The sequence below is a fragment of the Microtus oregoni genome, unplaced genomic scaffold (assembly GCF_018167655.1).
Source record: "Microtus oregoni isolate MIOR12 unplaced genomic scaffold, Mior012 000121F_ref0000216, whole genome shotgun sequence".
NCBI lineage: Eukaryota > Metazoa > Chordata > Mammalia > Rodentia > Cricetidae > Microtus > Microtus oregoni.
Window position 1 is genome coordinate 2,296,859 of NW_024544753.1, and position 15,348 is coordinate 2,312,206.

A 15,348-nucleotide genomic window follows, 5' to 3' on the forward strand; every position below is an offset into this window, starting at 1 on the left:
CATCTGTGAGTTGGTCTCGAAGGAATGACGTCCCCAGGTGTATAAGAAAGGATCCTTGCAGGCTGGGATTATATCGATCTAGGTGAGGCTAGGCAAGTGAGGGACTCAGGAAATCAGGAATGGGGATGGGGTGGGTGTGACGAGAAAGGAGTTAGCAGGGCTGCTCAAACACAAAGCCACAGTTCTGCTGTAGAAATTAAGGATCGTGTTTCCCCATGAGGCAAAAGACTGGAAGCAGAGAGGGTAGGTGTTTCTCAGACACGGGTCTCTGCCACTTTCTCAGTCAGAGCATGGGGCTGAAACATCAAAAGCCAGAACTTCACAGTTATGATCTAATTTCTCTAAGCCAGAAAATTACTAAAAGCTTCCTTTCAGAAGCTAAGGATATATATGAATAATTACTTCTAAATGGGAAAAATCTTGATGTCATCACTTTTTCCAATATAGTTAATTCTGCATTCACAAAAAACTAAAAAAATACATATGTTCACAAACCATTTTTGTCTTATCATTACTCTCTTTCATTTATATATTTTATATCCATCTATATTTCAATATTCTCAAGTACAAAATAAAAATTTCAACTTTCAAGTAATTCTTATTTACATGTCTTTCAGTTGTCAATTTGTTTGCGAATATTCTTTTTAAACTTAAAATTTGTTTCTATAATTAAATCTCTGTAGTTGAATTTATATAAGGTTCTCTTTTAATATTTGAAATGTTTAGTTTTTGAAATCTTTAAAACCAAATTTCTGTTTCCCTGAATTGTTCTAAACTTTCTTCTTTTAAATCACTTTATCTGTTTTGAACTTGAAATTTCATTTCATTCTATATTTTGACATTTTGAAACTATTATAGGCATGCTTCTGTAAATTTTCGTTGTCCAATGCATATATTTTATGCTTTACATTTTTAGAATCTATGCATTTTTCACTTTAAACATTGAGTTTTTAAAAAGTTTTTTTTACTATTTTTAAATTATAGTGTTTCAATAACTACCTTATAAATTTTCATATTTCATCTTAAATTGTAAGAATTTCTAAATACTCTATTTTCACATACTAACAATTTGGAATCATTTTAAATTAAAAACATTTAAAAATATTTCTTCTAAAATACTTAACTTATATTTTGACATTTAAAATGTTCTCTTAAAACTCTCAAAAGTGTTTTTAACGTTTCTCTTTTAAAGCTTTAAAGTTTTTCTTTAAAATATTTGGTTTTTCAGACTATTTGTGCATTCATAACTAGAACTACAATCAATTAAAAACCCCTTTTCTAAAAGACACCCCCACACTTAACACATTATCTTTGAAGAAACAAGAAGCACATAAAAATTTCAGATTATCTGCACCTCCCTCCACCTCGAGACTTCATTTAATCTGCTTTGTGACCCCTTTCAACCTTTCCTCCCCTCCTCCCAGTTCTTAAGGCGAAATGGTCACTGCTCAACGGTTTCTTTCCATAGACCTATGGAACAGGGTAAAATAGTTCCTTTACGCCAAAGTGTTACTTGTCATATAGGTGTTATGGTCACTGTCTACTCCAGGTAGATTTGTGTGTTTCTTTTAGAGGTGCTTGCTGTTGTGAAAGCATTCCAATTGTCCATTCCAGGTAGGCTTGTCTATCGCTGCAGGATTCTTGCTCTTAGTTTTTCTGAAAAGCATTCTGGATGAGATCATTCTTTCTCTATATCCTGCCTCTGATAGAACAGTAAATACCCTTCACTATAGAGTAACTCTTCCATTGTGGCCTTGGTGACAACGGCATCATTACAGCTAAACCACTCGTCTTTCTGCTGACGTATGAAGCTCGTATAATGGCCACTTTCCAGAGTTCCATGGTGGTTAATCACTGCAAACAAAGAATACTTATTCTCACTGGGCACAGACTCTGCTAATGGCTGGCCTTTCATTATGCTTTCTTTAGTAGAAGCCAGAAAGGGTGTCATGTCCAGCTCCAAAGGAAATGAGATAAAAGTATTAATCTTGCGTCTCTGTTTGCCTAAATGTTCAAATCGTTTCAGATGAAAACAGGCCACGATCGGTAATTTCTTCATTGTAAGCTGTTTGGTAGATTCCTGGTAGCTTTGGCAGTGACTACATTTGATTTTGGCACTGCTTCCCAGGTCCTCTGGCCTTGTAAACCACTGTAGGCAATCTGTAAGAGAGGGAACTCCTGGTTTGGGGCCATTCCTACTCGCTGTGCTACTAGCCCTCTCTGAGGTATAAGAGCCAGGCAAATCCAAACTGATGTCCCAACATGGGTCGATAGTTGTAGAGACACCATGACAAACTTGACATGTTAAATCTGACTGCAAGCCACCTGTAAAGATTTGATCTATGATGCAATTACAGCAGTTGGCGTTACCTTCCTGCTCGACGCTATCATCTTTGCTGTGTCTATGCAGCACGTCTAACATTGCAATAAGAAACTCATGGGCATCCTGCTGTCTGTACCCAGCTAGATGTTCAGCGTGAATCCAGATCAGGTGCAGCAGTTTATACGGAATATGAGGACTCTGGCTCCCCGAGTACATCGCTTGAAAAAGCGAGCACATTTCACACACCAAGCATAAGCTGGGGCTTGTCATTGTACACTTGTGCTTGTCAGAAAGGAAGAAATCTTTCAGTAGTGGAGTATGGGTAAGCGCCTGGACAATACAATTCATAAAGCAAGTGTTCCCAAGATTAATTAACCCTCTGAGGCCTACGGAATAATATTCTGTCTTTTTCCTCCTCTTTTTCTTGGGTTTTACCACTGTGGTCTCCTGATCTTTCGACTCACAGGGTGATTGATTTTCTTCAGCCTCCGAGGTCACACTCTGTTGAGAGGAAACATCTACCGCGGTGGAAGTTAGCAGTCCCAGAATTTTCTCCTTTGTTTCTTTGGCAATCTGCTCTATGTCACTGTCATATACATAATCCTTACACATAAAGCAATATATAACGCCATGATAGAGGTCGACTGCTAAATTGTGTTGCTTTGTCTCTGCGTGGATATGGATATGCTTCTCAGTAAAGCATCCAAAATACACACAGGAGAGACAGGAAAGTCTGTTCTTATGAGTATTACACACACGACATATGCAGGACTTTGCCTTACGTTTTCTAGTCTCCGGTGTCCCGCTCCAAATGAAACGCTGATAGATCATTCGCAGGTTCTTCCGCCAGTTTTTAGCTACTTTTAAGCTTTCTATATGTGGGCAGCCTGTGGGACCCTTATCAGACCCCACCTCCAGCAACCTGTTCTCTGAGCCCTCTGGATCCCCAGAACAGCCTTGGCCATTAGAGCAGGTTTTGCTTGTTTGGGGTCTAGGTCTGGGCCTGGACGTACGCCTGGACTTGCGCCAGGCCACCGGCCGCGACGGGGGCGGGGGTGGAGGTGGCGGCGCTGGCGGGGGAGGCGGAGGTTTGGCGGGAGGCGGGGGTGGGGCCTTGAGCCCACACCCTCCCCGGGAGCTGGACCTGGGCTGGGACCGAGGGCGGGGCTTGCGGCGCGGGCAAACCGAGCTGGAGTGACAAGCAGCCTGGCTGCTGGAAGGGAGCACCTTCTCCTCGCTGCCACTGCCCCTCCTTGTTAAGTTCTCCGACAAGGGCTTGGGCTCCGGCCACGGCTCCGGCTGCATCTCCTGGGCTCCCTGTGTACCCCGCATCGTCTGCTCCATTCTCGCTGCTTTCTCTGCCTCCTGCTCCAAACAGGCTCCTCGACCTGCTCCCGAACTCCAACTGGCGACGGAGCGGGAGGACCGGGACGCCTCTCGAACGTGGGCCATCGGCTCAATCCCAAGCCTGGGAAGAAACGCCTCTGGAAATGAGCTCTGATTGTGGGTGGAGGGAGACAGGAACTCGTGTGGACGGCCAGCCAGGCGTCATGGCTGCGGCGCCTTTAGCCTCAGCCCCTCCCCCTGCCGCAAGCCCCGCGGGCGGCCGCGGCTCCGCCCCTGCACCTGGACTCCCGTGGCATGCTGAGCCCACGGCTACCTGCTCCAAAGGCCGCCAGAACTGCGGGTACCGGGGAGGGGGAAGGGGGACTGGCCTGAGCTTTAGGGTGGAAAGGATGGCAACTCTTTATAAAAGGCATAACCCTCTGTCTTTTTCGGCGCTCTGTGCAGCCTCGCTTTGGTGCACCTTTCCCTATGTTCTTTCCTTGCATCTTTAAAACCCTTGAGTCAACAATATATGTTAAATATGGCTGAAAGGAGGTTATCTTTTGAAAAACTGACTCAGTAGAAGAAAGTGTCCCCTGGCTCCTTTCTTACCTATGCTTCAGCCTCTACTCCTAAGCGCACTTGCTGTATGCCACACTCTAGCGCCCTCTCTTGCTCTTTCGTTCCTGTGCCCTCACACCCCATTTCTTGCTCCTGTCCTCTCATTTCCTAGGGTTTCCCCTAGAATTCAGACTCCCTTCACGCATGACCACCCCCATCCACAGTGCGCGACCCCCAAAATGCCTGCTCCCTCCCCCAACCTCAGTAGCTTCCCCAGCCCGCCGATTTGTAAAAAGGTTTGGGTTGTTACCTGGGGCCCCAAGGAGCTTGATGTAGAAAGTCAGCTGCTGCTGCTGTCCAGGCGCTTCTCTGCCAGTCTTCTGTCTGACCTCTCCTCAGGGCTGGTCACAAGGGGGCCGCCCCCTGGCCCCTCCCATCTCCACGTAAGGGCCCCCAGCCCCGGATTCAGGCCTCCAGCAGTGATGAATGGCACCGCTGTCCCCCTAGGCAGAAAAACCCCTTCCTGAAAGGGATTCTACCAGAGGTAACAACAGCCGCAGATTTTAGAGAAAGATCTTGGACAGACTCAGGCTTCACCTGGCTATGGCAATCTCTACAGGAAAAAAAAAAAGAAAAAAAAAAGAAAAAAACTAAAACAACAACAATAAAAAACTAACCAAGGTGGGGTTAAGGATTTACCAAGATGGCAAATTCTACAGTATTCCTTCCGGAATCTTTAAGATTCAGATCTCAAGAGTAAAGTGGAGAGGTTATTATTCCTGAGAGTGGAGGAGAGGAAAAAAAATAAGCACATGATTCAGGCTGAAATAGACCTCAGCCCAGCAACTTGCTGCTTCTACAGGGAAAAATCATAAACACTTTGAGCCTCAGTTCATTGGTCAAAGACAGAATGATCCTAACGTGTTTTCACAGAGTGGCAGCGTAGCCGTTCTTCCTGTCATCCTTACCATTTGCAATCCTAGTATTCGGTGTTCAGGTTAAACCAGTAGATACACAGTGCCTGGCGTCAGCACACTTGAAAACACTGCAGCGGGTGAATGTGTAAAGAACCCCCTGAACAGGGTGCTCTGCCTGGTTAGATCCAGACAGCTTTCCCGCAGAGCTGATTCCAGAAATATTTTATCTATCTGCCTTCATTGTATTTCCACATACAGTGGTGCAACAAGTATCTTAGATGTATGCTGATAAAGGAAGCACTGGAATCAAGAAAATGTCTGTCTAGCTATTTGCTACATTGTTTCAGAATCTGTAAAATACCTTCCCTGTTGAAACCTAACCCAGTTCAGTCTCCCAGCCTGGGCCTGTTCTGCACTTATCTCAACACCCTTCAGCCAGTATCCCAAAGGGGAGATTGCAGCCTCTGCCTGTCCTGACTAGGACTGTGGGGACAGCATTATCAACTGGAATCCACACCTTTGGGGACTCATACTACAGCTCAGGCTTTTCCAAGATTCTGGCTTCCCTCTGAGATCCCCCCTCCTTCTCCCTAGATACAATGATTTACTCTCCAGTCAGCCTTCTCGGAACACAGAAGTCAGGAGAGGGGGGCTCTCTCAGAAGACAGGGAGGACAGCATATCGAACCACCTTCCATCCTGCAACCAGGGCTGCTGGGGAAATATTTATACAACCTCTTTCCAAGATGACGTGTCTATGCCAACCAAACATCCCCAGAAACGACTCACAGCAAGGGCTTTCTGCTGAAAGTCTGCTGCTTGCTAGGTTGGGAGGGATGGACCACCGGCCGTGTCACTGAGTGGCCCTTCATCCCTCCTCATTGATGTGGGAATTACTGTCTTCATCTGAAAAGCAGGCTGCCTTTGGGACTTATGCCAACCCCCCAGTTTGTGTGTGTGTGTGTGTGTATGTGTGTGTGACTGTGTGAGTGTGTGTGTTGAAACAGTGAAGTCTCATTCAGCATTCACTTTTGCTTGCCCAATGCTCTTATCTAGGCCATGTTAGACTGATTCCTTGAATCACTGCAATGTAACTTCATCAAACTAAATGTCCTCTCCATAAAAGGTGATGTATGTGGGGACGATTTTACTTCAAATGGCAACATGGTTCAGATGTGCGGACATTGGTAGCCAGGTCTCCAGAAAAGCCATCACTTTCTGTGGCTGAGGCTTGCTGTATCAGTTAAATAAGGGCTTTGGATCAATGAATTTTTACCATCTGCTGGCCGTGGATAAAATGCACATACCATTTAAAACTGCATGCAGAGCATTGTACATCATGTTATATGAAGCCAGCCTTTCTAAGGGAAGTGGGTTTTTGAAGCTTCTGGGTAATTTAAACTTGTAAAATAAAAGTTTGGGCCCACAGAAATTCTGCTGTTGCTATAGGAGTGGAGACTGTTTCACTTGGCTAATCCTTCCTTGAAGACTGAAGCTGTCTGATTTGAAGACATGAGTTATTTTTGCCTCATGAATTTTCATTGCCATTGTACATGTAACGGGGGGTAATTGAGGTACAGTCCAGGGCCCTGTGTGTCTCTTCAGAAATCCTCACTTGTTTTAGGAGAAAGAACTGGGAAATCTGTGATTTACTGTCAGCTTCCTGTGCATTCTGACCTTGAGTACTTCCAACCAGTAAAGCCATCCTTCTTGTCCCATAGTCAAAATATTACCACACAGGCAGCCTGACATTTCAACATCTTTTCTGTGGACAGCAACAATGGCTGCCACCACTTAGTCCTATGTCCCAGTACTAACCTGGTGGCTACATAGAGTGAAGAAAACAAGCAGTGGCGATGTTCTTCCCCTGTGTGCGTCTCAGAATGGCAGGTAAACGAGTCCTGTTCCTTTCCAATAGTGCATAAAACACAAGGTGGGCATTGTGTTGAGCAGAGCAGATCTTCCTATGCTCTGTAACAGGGAGTTGCAGAATGAATGGAAACAGACAGTTTTACATTGGCCCTGTCTTTTCAGTGTGCAGATGGATGAGAAAAGTCATACTTGCTTAAAGACAAAGACTCAAGGATCCTCTCTCTTGGTTCTTTCTTTGAGGAAAATGGCATTCTATATGTCCTAAGCTGTCCTTGAACTCACAGTCCTCCTGCCTCTCTCTCTACGTGTTGGGGTGATAGGTGTACAGGCTTATGCCTAGCAATCCTTTGCTTCCTGTGTTCCTGGTTCCATTAAAGTTTTTAGAGAAATGAAAAATGTCACCTTCCAAGATGAATGGCCTAAGCTATGGGGACAATTGTTGGTGTGACTCAATTGAATTGAAGGATGTTGCAGGTGCAGGGTATTCTGGGAAACACCACTCTCTCTGGTAGGCAACCCTGTACCTTAGAGATTCAAATCATGGCTTATGACCACAAACTCTCATTTTAATCTTCTGATTCAGCAAGGCAGATGTTGCTTTTTCCCACAGACCAGTTGTAGAAAAGAAAGAACCTAGGATTTTGGGTCACTGTGACAAGTGTATGATCGCTCAGAGGCCTCTGCTTTCAGTGGGACTATGGTGTCTCACAGGGGGAGATTATTGACCCTCATTCCCTCTGCACCACACTTGACCCAAAGTTTTTGCTGTTCCTATCTGTGATATATTTTGTGGGAGTAGGAGGAAGTAGTCATGGAAAACAGGACGGATCCTCTCTGCCTCTCAGTATTCTTCATTAGAATTGATGGCATTGCCTGCCTATGTATGTTTCTCTAATGCCCCCCCCCTTTGGTGTCTGCATGAATTATGAGTTGACCTACTGTGCATGAGCTGGATGCTAAAAGGAGCTAGTGTCCCGTGTGTCAGGTTTTGACCCTGTATTATATGCTCTGGACCTGCCTTGTCCACCACCCCACCTCACAGTGTCCTAGTGACTGAAGACTTGAAGTCCTTCCACCTGCTGATTGAATCCATCAGGCCCGTGTAGACAGAATGTGGTGGAGTTCAAGGGCCTCTTGCAAATACTTATACATATGTGCTTAAGCAAGCTGTATTGTTTTTAATGTTTCTGCAACTGGGTGGGATGCGCTCCTATGCCTGCGTTTACAACTGAGGAATTTGTAAAGGGGGAAACTCAAAAACATGGAAAACTGTTTTTAAGGTCCTATAGGCCATGCATAACATATGTTCAATGTGTAAAAGGGAGTGGATATGTTTCCATATGCCTGTTGCTTTCTTCCTTCATGTGCATATATAATATTCATATGTGTGAGCTTAAGGTTAGAATGTGATTTTTTTGAATGCAGAAATTTGCTTACTGAAATTTATTAAAGATTAACAAAGATGTTCAAATTCTCTGCTTATTGTTGTATGCAGTTTGTATAGTGAAGTAGTCGATAGGGAATGAGTCTGAGTCTAACTCTTCCTTCCCCACAAAGGAGAGTTTTGATCCCCACTTCTTAAAATTGGACTTTACACATGGATTCACACGCAGACATGCACCCCCACACACACCAGCATCTACCCAAGCACTTCTGTGTGCCTCCCATATACACAGACTTTGGGAACTTGACTCGGGTGGCACCTCGTCTCACCCTTAGGAATGGTAGTTGATGCTGCACCCTAGGAGTATTGTCATTCTCACCTCTGGGAAGGAAGGGGGTCTTCAGGGACAAAGTATCTCCCAGTCAGAAGAACATACAAAGTACAAGGATCCCTTACTAAGTAGCTGTTGCCCTGAAAATGGTCCTGGTATGGATGAACAAGTGTACCTTCACTCCTCTGACACTGATATCCTATGTGCATCCTGATGCCTTCTCTGCCAAATTCATAAAAGAGTTCCTGCCACCTGGCTTTTCTTTCTGCAAATGCCTTAAGTATGTGTGCCTGCATGAGTGTGTGTGAAAACACAGCACAGCCAATCACCTTACCTGGAGATGTATATTATGCTATATATAATTTGTTTGCTCTTCAAAGGTAATGACAAACAGTGGAGCCCTTTTAAACGAAAAGCTTTCAAAGATTAGGGAGACATTGTTTCCTCCCCTCTTGGTGGCTTCTGAGTTGCTGAGGTTGGCTTCTTTTATCTGCTAGCATCTATGCTTGGAAGAAAGCCTAGAGACCTGTCCTCAGGATATTTTTGTGTTTCAATTGCTGTTGATCCCATGACAGGGCAATTATTCTATTCACCTGTCCTAATTTCTGGGCCTCTGCCCCCAACTGGCCCCTCACTAGTCCAAGCATTTGACTGTTTTCATTTTTTTCATAGTCCATTATGGAAATTTTGAAACACATGAAAGCAGAAAGTGTGCTACAATGTAATCAGTGCACTCCATGTACCCATTAAGCTTGAGTCATCAGCTTCAACAATCATTAACTTTTTTCAAATCCTGTTTCATCTTTCCTTCATCATCATCCCCGCCTCCTGGGCCCTGCTGAGGAGCCAAGTACACACATCAAGTCCTTTCCTCTGGGAATAAACAGATAAGGACATTTTAAACATACGCTCTGAACCATAGTATAGTCAAGACGATAAGCAGGAGTGACCCAACAGCACCCAGTCCAGTCCTCTGTCTAGCCCCCGGTTGTCCCAGGGAAGGTTTTCAGGGGATGTGGAAGTCCGTGCCTATTCCCGTGCTTGCTCTGTCTGTGAGAGCCACACCACATGCGTTCCTTTGTTGGGAGAGAGATGAGCTGTTGTGTGGGCTGAAGGAAATCGCATAGAATCTTGGTCTAGATGGACACGTGGGGGATGAGAGGAGTTAAGGACACCGTGTCTCTTGAGCCCCTGGTTGACCCTGGACGCTTCTGGAAGCCCACTTCTTCTCCTGTCTACTCTAAAGTGTGTCTTTACTGTGCTGCCTTAGCCAGCCTGTTTTCAGTAGGTGAACAAATAGAAACAAAGGGGCTTAGTAGGGCCCGCGTGCCTTCTACTGCCATGTGGTATGGTTCTGCCTTCCCCAGTGAATGCTTTACATTTCTCTGGAAAGCACAATCAGCTCTAAGGACTCAGAGTTGATTACTTCCTTCTGAACCTTCAGAGTATCAGGACTGTGATAAATCTCAGCAGGATCACTGGGGAACTTTGCTTGTCCCTGAATTCAGAGTAAATATTTTGAATGGGGTGTGGGGATGAGGGGATGGGCAAGGAATTTTAACTCAGTTCTAGGGACAAAAAGACAGCTTAAAACTCACTTGGTATTTCACTGATCCCCGATCTTGTTCCAGTCTCCTGATGATCACATATTCACTGGGGCAGTATAGGAGACCTTGAACAGTGGGTGGGATACCAGGTGCCAACTTTGCTTCAAGAATGCTCTGCCTCTGCCTTGTGATGTCACAAAGGGAGGAGTGATGATGAGATCTCCACAGATATGGCTGCCAGGGATGGACAATTTTCATAAGAAAAAATTGGATAATGGAGATACCACATTTATACAAGAAATACAGTTTGCCATTCTTCTGCTATGTACCTTAGGTCTCTCAAAAGTAGTTAGGGTGGACAGTAGTGATTTCTTTTTAGGAGGTGGGGCATGCTGGAGATCAGGGAGAGGGGCATGCTGAAGGAGAATTTAGTCTCCAGCAGTTAAAGAGTAAAGCAAAATTCCTTCCTTCCATAGGAAGTATTAAACGAATTCACAGGAGGAGGGAAGGCTTGAGAAGGAAGAAGGGAAGGAAGACAGGCTGTATTCAAGACCCATGTCCTCTGTTAGAAGAGATTAGCTCCTCAGAGAGGAGCTCAGGATGTAGCCCCCTTGCTAGAGACCTTGCCTTGCATGTTGTAAACACGGGGTGGTGGCAAACGCCTATAATCCCAGCTCCAGGGAAGCTAAGGCAGGAAGATCAGGATTTTGGCTGCATAGTAACTTCAAGGCCAGTTTGGGCTTCTTGAACACTCTCCTCCCATCGCCCCCTCCAAACAACAAAAGCCACAACAACCACTAAAGAAGCATTCTCCAAGTTTTGACGGTTTTCTCATGACAGGGTTCATGGGTTATCTGAGAGTTTTAATGAGCACAGGTTAGTCACTTCGATCAATTGGAAGAGAGTTTGGCCAGCTCAGTCTACAAATAGGATGGACAGACATTCAGAGAGGTCAGCATAAAGCCATAAGGTAATGGGACAGCAATCATAGAAAGTCTAACATTGTTATTTGATATAACATCCTTTCAAAGAACACAGGAACGTGTGTGTGTGTGTGTGTGTGTGTGTGTGCATCATGATGGCGATTATATATGAAGACAGTGTGATGGGTATACACTAGACAATCTAATAAGTACTTTTGCCTCAGCTATAGACATGCTTCCAAATCCACTGTGCTGCTGTGTCCATTTCTCCCTAGTGTTCTAAGGATGGCTCGCAAGTGGAGTTAGTGGAAGAAAACACTGGATCCGTGTTCTGTCACTGTAGTAGGAGTGGGTGTTTACTAGAAAAGTGTTGGCAGGACTGTGATTCCTCCAACATCCCTAGAGAGACAGACCCTGTGTTTTAGCAGTCATCCTTAGTGCTCAGGAACTGGAAGGTGCTTCTCCCTGAGATCGGTGTGTGTTTCACAGTGCACTTCCCTGCTTTGGTTTCTCTGTCATTGTGTGCCCTCCATGCTGTCAATTAAGAAGCCAGTCACGTGCACTTTGGGGCATGCACTAATGCTGGATGGCCTTATCTTTACTAATGATACCTACGTAGGTTTGCAGATTGAAACACTAAGTTTGAAGGTTGAGTACCATTCATCCCACAGACAACGTCTGATGCAATAGCTTAGAGCCAGTTGTTACAGTAAATTTCAGCCTGGGCACTCACACTGGTGACCGCCTCGAGTTAATGCTGACCTCCCCTGCGGTAGCCAGCCACATTTTCAGAAAAGGAAAAGTCAAATGAAGAAGCAATAGCCAAGGTACACAGACACATTCTCAATACCTGAAAGCTAGCACGCAGCCTGGAAGGGCCTCTGAAATCCCCTACTGAATGTCACTACCTTCCTCTGGGCTCCTGATATCATGTCTACAGAGAGAAAAAACCATGTAAAGAGACTGTAGAATTCATACAGTTACTTCAAATTTAGGGGTCAAAGTGGAAGGGCCTGATGGCTGTTTACCCATGTATCTGATCCCCCCTCATTCCCACTGGAATGTAAACTTGAAAGCAAGAGTCAGGATAGAGAATGAACATGTGTCTTCATATTTGTACACTTGCAAATAAAAGAGTGAGCAGTGGGCTTCAATTCATTTCTGTGTACCAACTACTGTTGGAGTTGTAGTGTCCATAACACTCTAGTATTTGAGAGTTCAATTAAATGCTGACCTCCACAGGTTGATCATTTGAGAACCCAGAGCGCCTTACCCTGTGACAGTGCTTATGAGCCAGGAGCAACTTTGGCTGCAAGGAAACCCACGCCATCCCATCTCCACCTCAGCTTCATGAGCGCTTGATTGACTTAATGCTCATTTGCTTATTTAATCATTCGTTCATTTATTTTTCCACTGAGTGCAGTTCGTGCTGGCCATATGCTCAGAGGCTTGGGGTCATCCACTGGGTCACTGACAGCTTCCAAAGGCCACATTCCAAAGAAAACCAACTCTCCCTTCCCCCAGCAGCAATCAACTGCCAATAGCTGCTGGCCTAGGGATGGAGCCCCTCCCCTCCATGCTGGAATTCTTAACTGGTTGATCTTGTGCTGGTTCCATGTAGGTGGACAAAGGCCAAGTTCTATCCAGGGGACAACCCTTCAAAGCCCTCCTGCCTATGCTTGGGCTCAATCTGCTTTGTGGGCCCTCCTCTAGGATGTGCCCTGAGCCTTGGGGCTTAGTCATGTGGTATGGAGTGCACGGTTTCTGTAGGGGTCAACTCTGGGTGTGGCTGAGCACCCACAGTCTCTTATTGTCAACACTTTGAAGAGTGATGAGCCCACACATCAAGCAGTACCATTGCAACAGTGTGGAGGGCAGCACAAACCTGGGGATGCATGCATGTGTATTCATAGTGGACAGGGCTGTAAGGACGTGGTTTGAAAACATAAATAGGTTCTCCCGTAAGGCCTAAACTCTCCTGGCCTACAGTTCTTGACCTAGTTTCCACCCAGTCCCAGGCCTGATTTCCTCCTGTGGAGCAGGCCTAGAACCCAGTCAAGAGTGCAGTCAGTTCCCCCCATAAAGGATGTAAGCACTGTTGCACCAGTCGGAACCTCGGCCTGGCAGGCCACCTAGTTGGAGGCAGGCTGCAGTGCTGGGGCAGACTGCTGATGCCTTCTTACTCCCACTGCAGCCTCCCAAGCAACCTGCACAGCGCCTCCTGCTTCTGTGTGAGCTACCCAGCAGGGAGAGAATCCTTTCCAATTCAAGATTGATTGTTCTGTATCCTGCGAACCAAATGTGTGGTGTATTCAGGAACAGGAGCTTAACCATCTAGTTAAGGGGGGCAACCAAGATCAATGGCAATACCCAGTGTTGCTGTGAAACAGTCTGTCTTAGAGAGTGGGGTAACCATCAAAACTAGAGTTAATTCATCTGTGCTTTCGTTTAAAATCTATCTTTATACGTGAGTGTGGGCATGTGTGTAGTCTCCTGGTGCTTATAGGTTTCTGTTCTAACACATGACAGGAAATGGGCATTTTAGAAAATGCTAATATAAAAGTTAAACTGTTTCATCGGCTCAAATTCCTCACAGTTCCTAGACTAAGTGAGTTATTGAAGCATAACTAAACCTTTATTGGACATACGTAAAAAAAGAATTCATACAAAGATACTATCTGCGTGCCCATTGTCTCCATTATGCTTGTTACAAGGTGGTCGAGCAAGTCACTATTTTTGCTTGAGATGTAAACTGCCTCTCAGGACACAAGAGCTCCTGAAGGCATGTACAGGAACCCCTCTCCCAGATGATTGACTGTCTTCTCAGAATTGAGCTGGATAGGCTCTGCTCTTCCTTAAATTTCAAATGATCCAAAATGCAAGACCGTGATTTGTCTCTGTGCTTTGAGCTTCTTTGAGTAATTAATATGCTTACCTACAGAGGCAAGCAGACAACCAAGGAATACGATGTACACAATGGGAGCAAAAGCAGGACTATGTCCTGTCTTCATTGCCTGGGAGCTCAGGAGAAAGGACAATCCTTGAAATGCAATGACTTCCCTAATGCTTGTTATGACAGAGCCTACTTCCTTAACACGTTGGTCCATTTCAATTTGTTGTTTAAGAAAATTGCTAACAGTTCTGTGTAGCAGGCATTAGCATTGATTCATCTTGAAGGTAATGGAATCTCACGGAGGCCTACGTGAAGAAGTGTTCGAGACACTCTGAGCTTCTCCTGCACACTATCATGTAGGCTGTAGAAAGACTTCCCAGTCTGGCTGTTTCCCAACCACGTGATACACCATCACACCCTCGGTGTCCTCCCTTTCACAGTGGAGTCCATGAGCCAGATCTCCTCAGTGTAGGTTTCCCCAGGATGGTCCTTGTGGTTCTTAATTGGTGATGGGGCCATCAGCAGTGAACCGGATCAGGAAGAGAGGTTGAGAGTAGTGGGTGTGAATCAAATCCATCAAGTTAGATATCCAGGTGTCAGGAGAGTGGGCTGCTACTGTTTTCTGGGGCATGTGTGTGCCTGAGTAACCACCTGCCCTTGACCAGCCAACCTCTTCCTGAGGACCACACCGTGTGAAAAGTGCTCACTCTCCCAGTGCACAAGTGCCCTGTGCCGCAGAGCTCACACACTGTATGCCCACAGTACGCGCGGAACTCTCTCTCTAGTGGGCAAGAATGGATGGGGTGCACAGTGTCCTGTCCACTTCCTCTCTACCTAGATCAATGACTCCTACCTTGCCTATTGCTCTCCTCTTCCTTACCATAGCACGTACAGCATACTCCTTGAGACTGACTGCATAATCCTCTGCCTCGTTCTGTGCTGGAATCCTGAAGCTTGTTTTCCAACATACTTTCATTATGCAGGCCAGTCTCAAACTGGTCATGCAAGGAAGTGAGACCCTGGCCATGCCTCTGACCCCTGGAGCTGTATAGTTTGGGCACTAGGAAGTGGGGTCTTTGGTGTCCTGGTGTTCCAAGCCAGTTATATGAGCTACCATCTCAGAGTATCTGCTCCTGAGGAAGAGCACCACTATCGTTCCGCTCACATTCCCTGCCACTCAGAGAGGGGTAGGCAGAGGTGAGAGGAAAGAAAAAGAGAGCAGAAGGGAGACAAGGAGTGGGAGGCAGGAGAGATAAGCAAAAGAGAGAGCAG

At 45.6% G+C, this 15,348-nt stretch overlaps 1 protein-coding gene across 1 annotated transcript; it reads right to left on the minus strand.

The window, feature by feature from the left end:
* Window positions 1-1,156: 1,156 nt before the first annotated feature.
* On the minus strand, window positions 1,157-3,790 carry LOC121444393 (ubiquitin carboxyl-terminal hydrolase 51-like). Its single transcript, XM_041646207.1, has one exon. It carries the CDS (start codon window positions 3,773-3,775, stop codon window positions 1,679-1,681), a length of 2,097 nt encoding a protein of 698 aa, XP_041502141.1. The 5' UTR covers window positions 3,776-3,790; the 3' UTR covers window positions 1,157-1,678.
* Window positions 3,791-15,348: the final 11,558 nt, after the last annotated feature.

What these genes read in the sequence shown, in the direction of transcription:
- LOC121444393 (XM_041646207.1), bottom strand. Translation starts at nt 3,775, where the DNA reads ATGGCCCACGTTCGAGAGGCGTCCCGGTCCTCCCGCTCCGTCGCCAGT.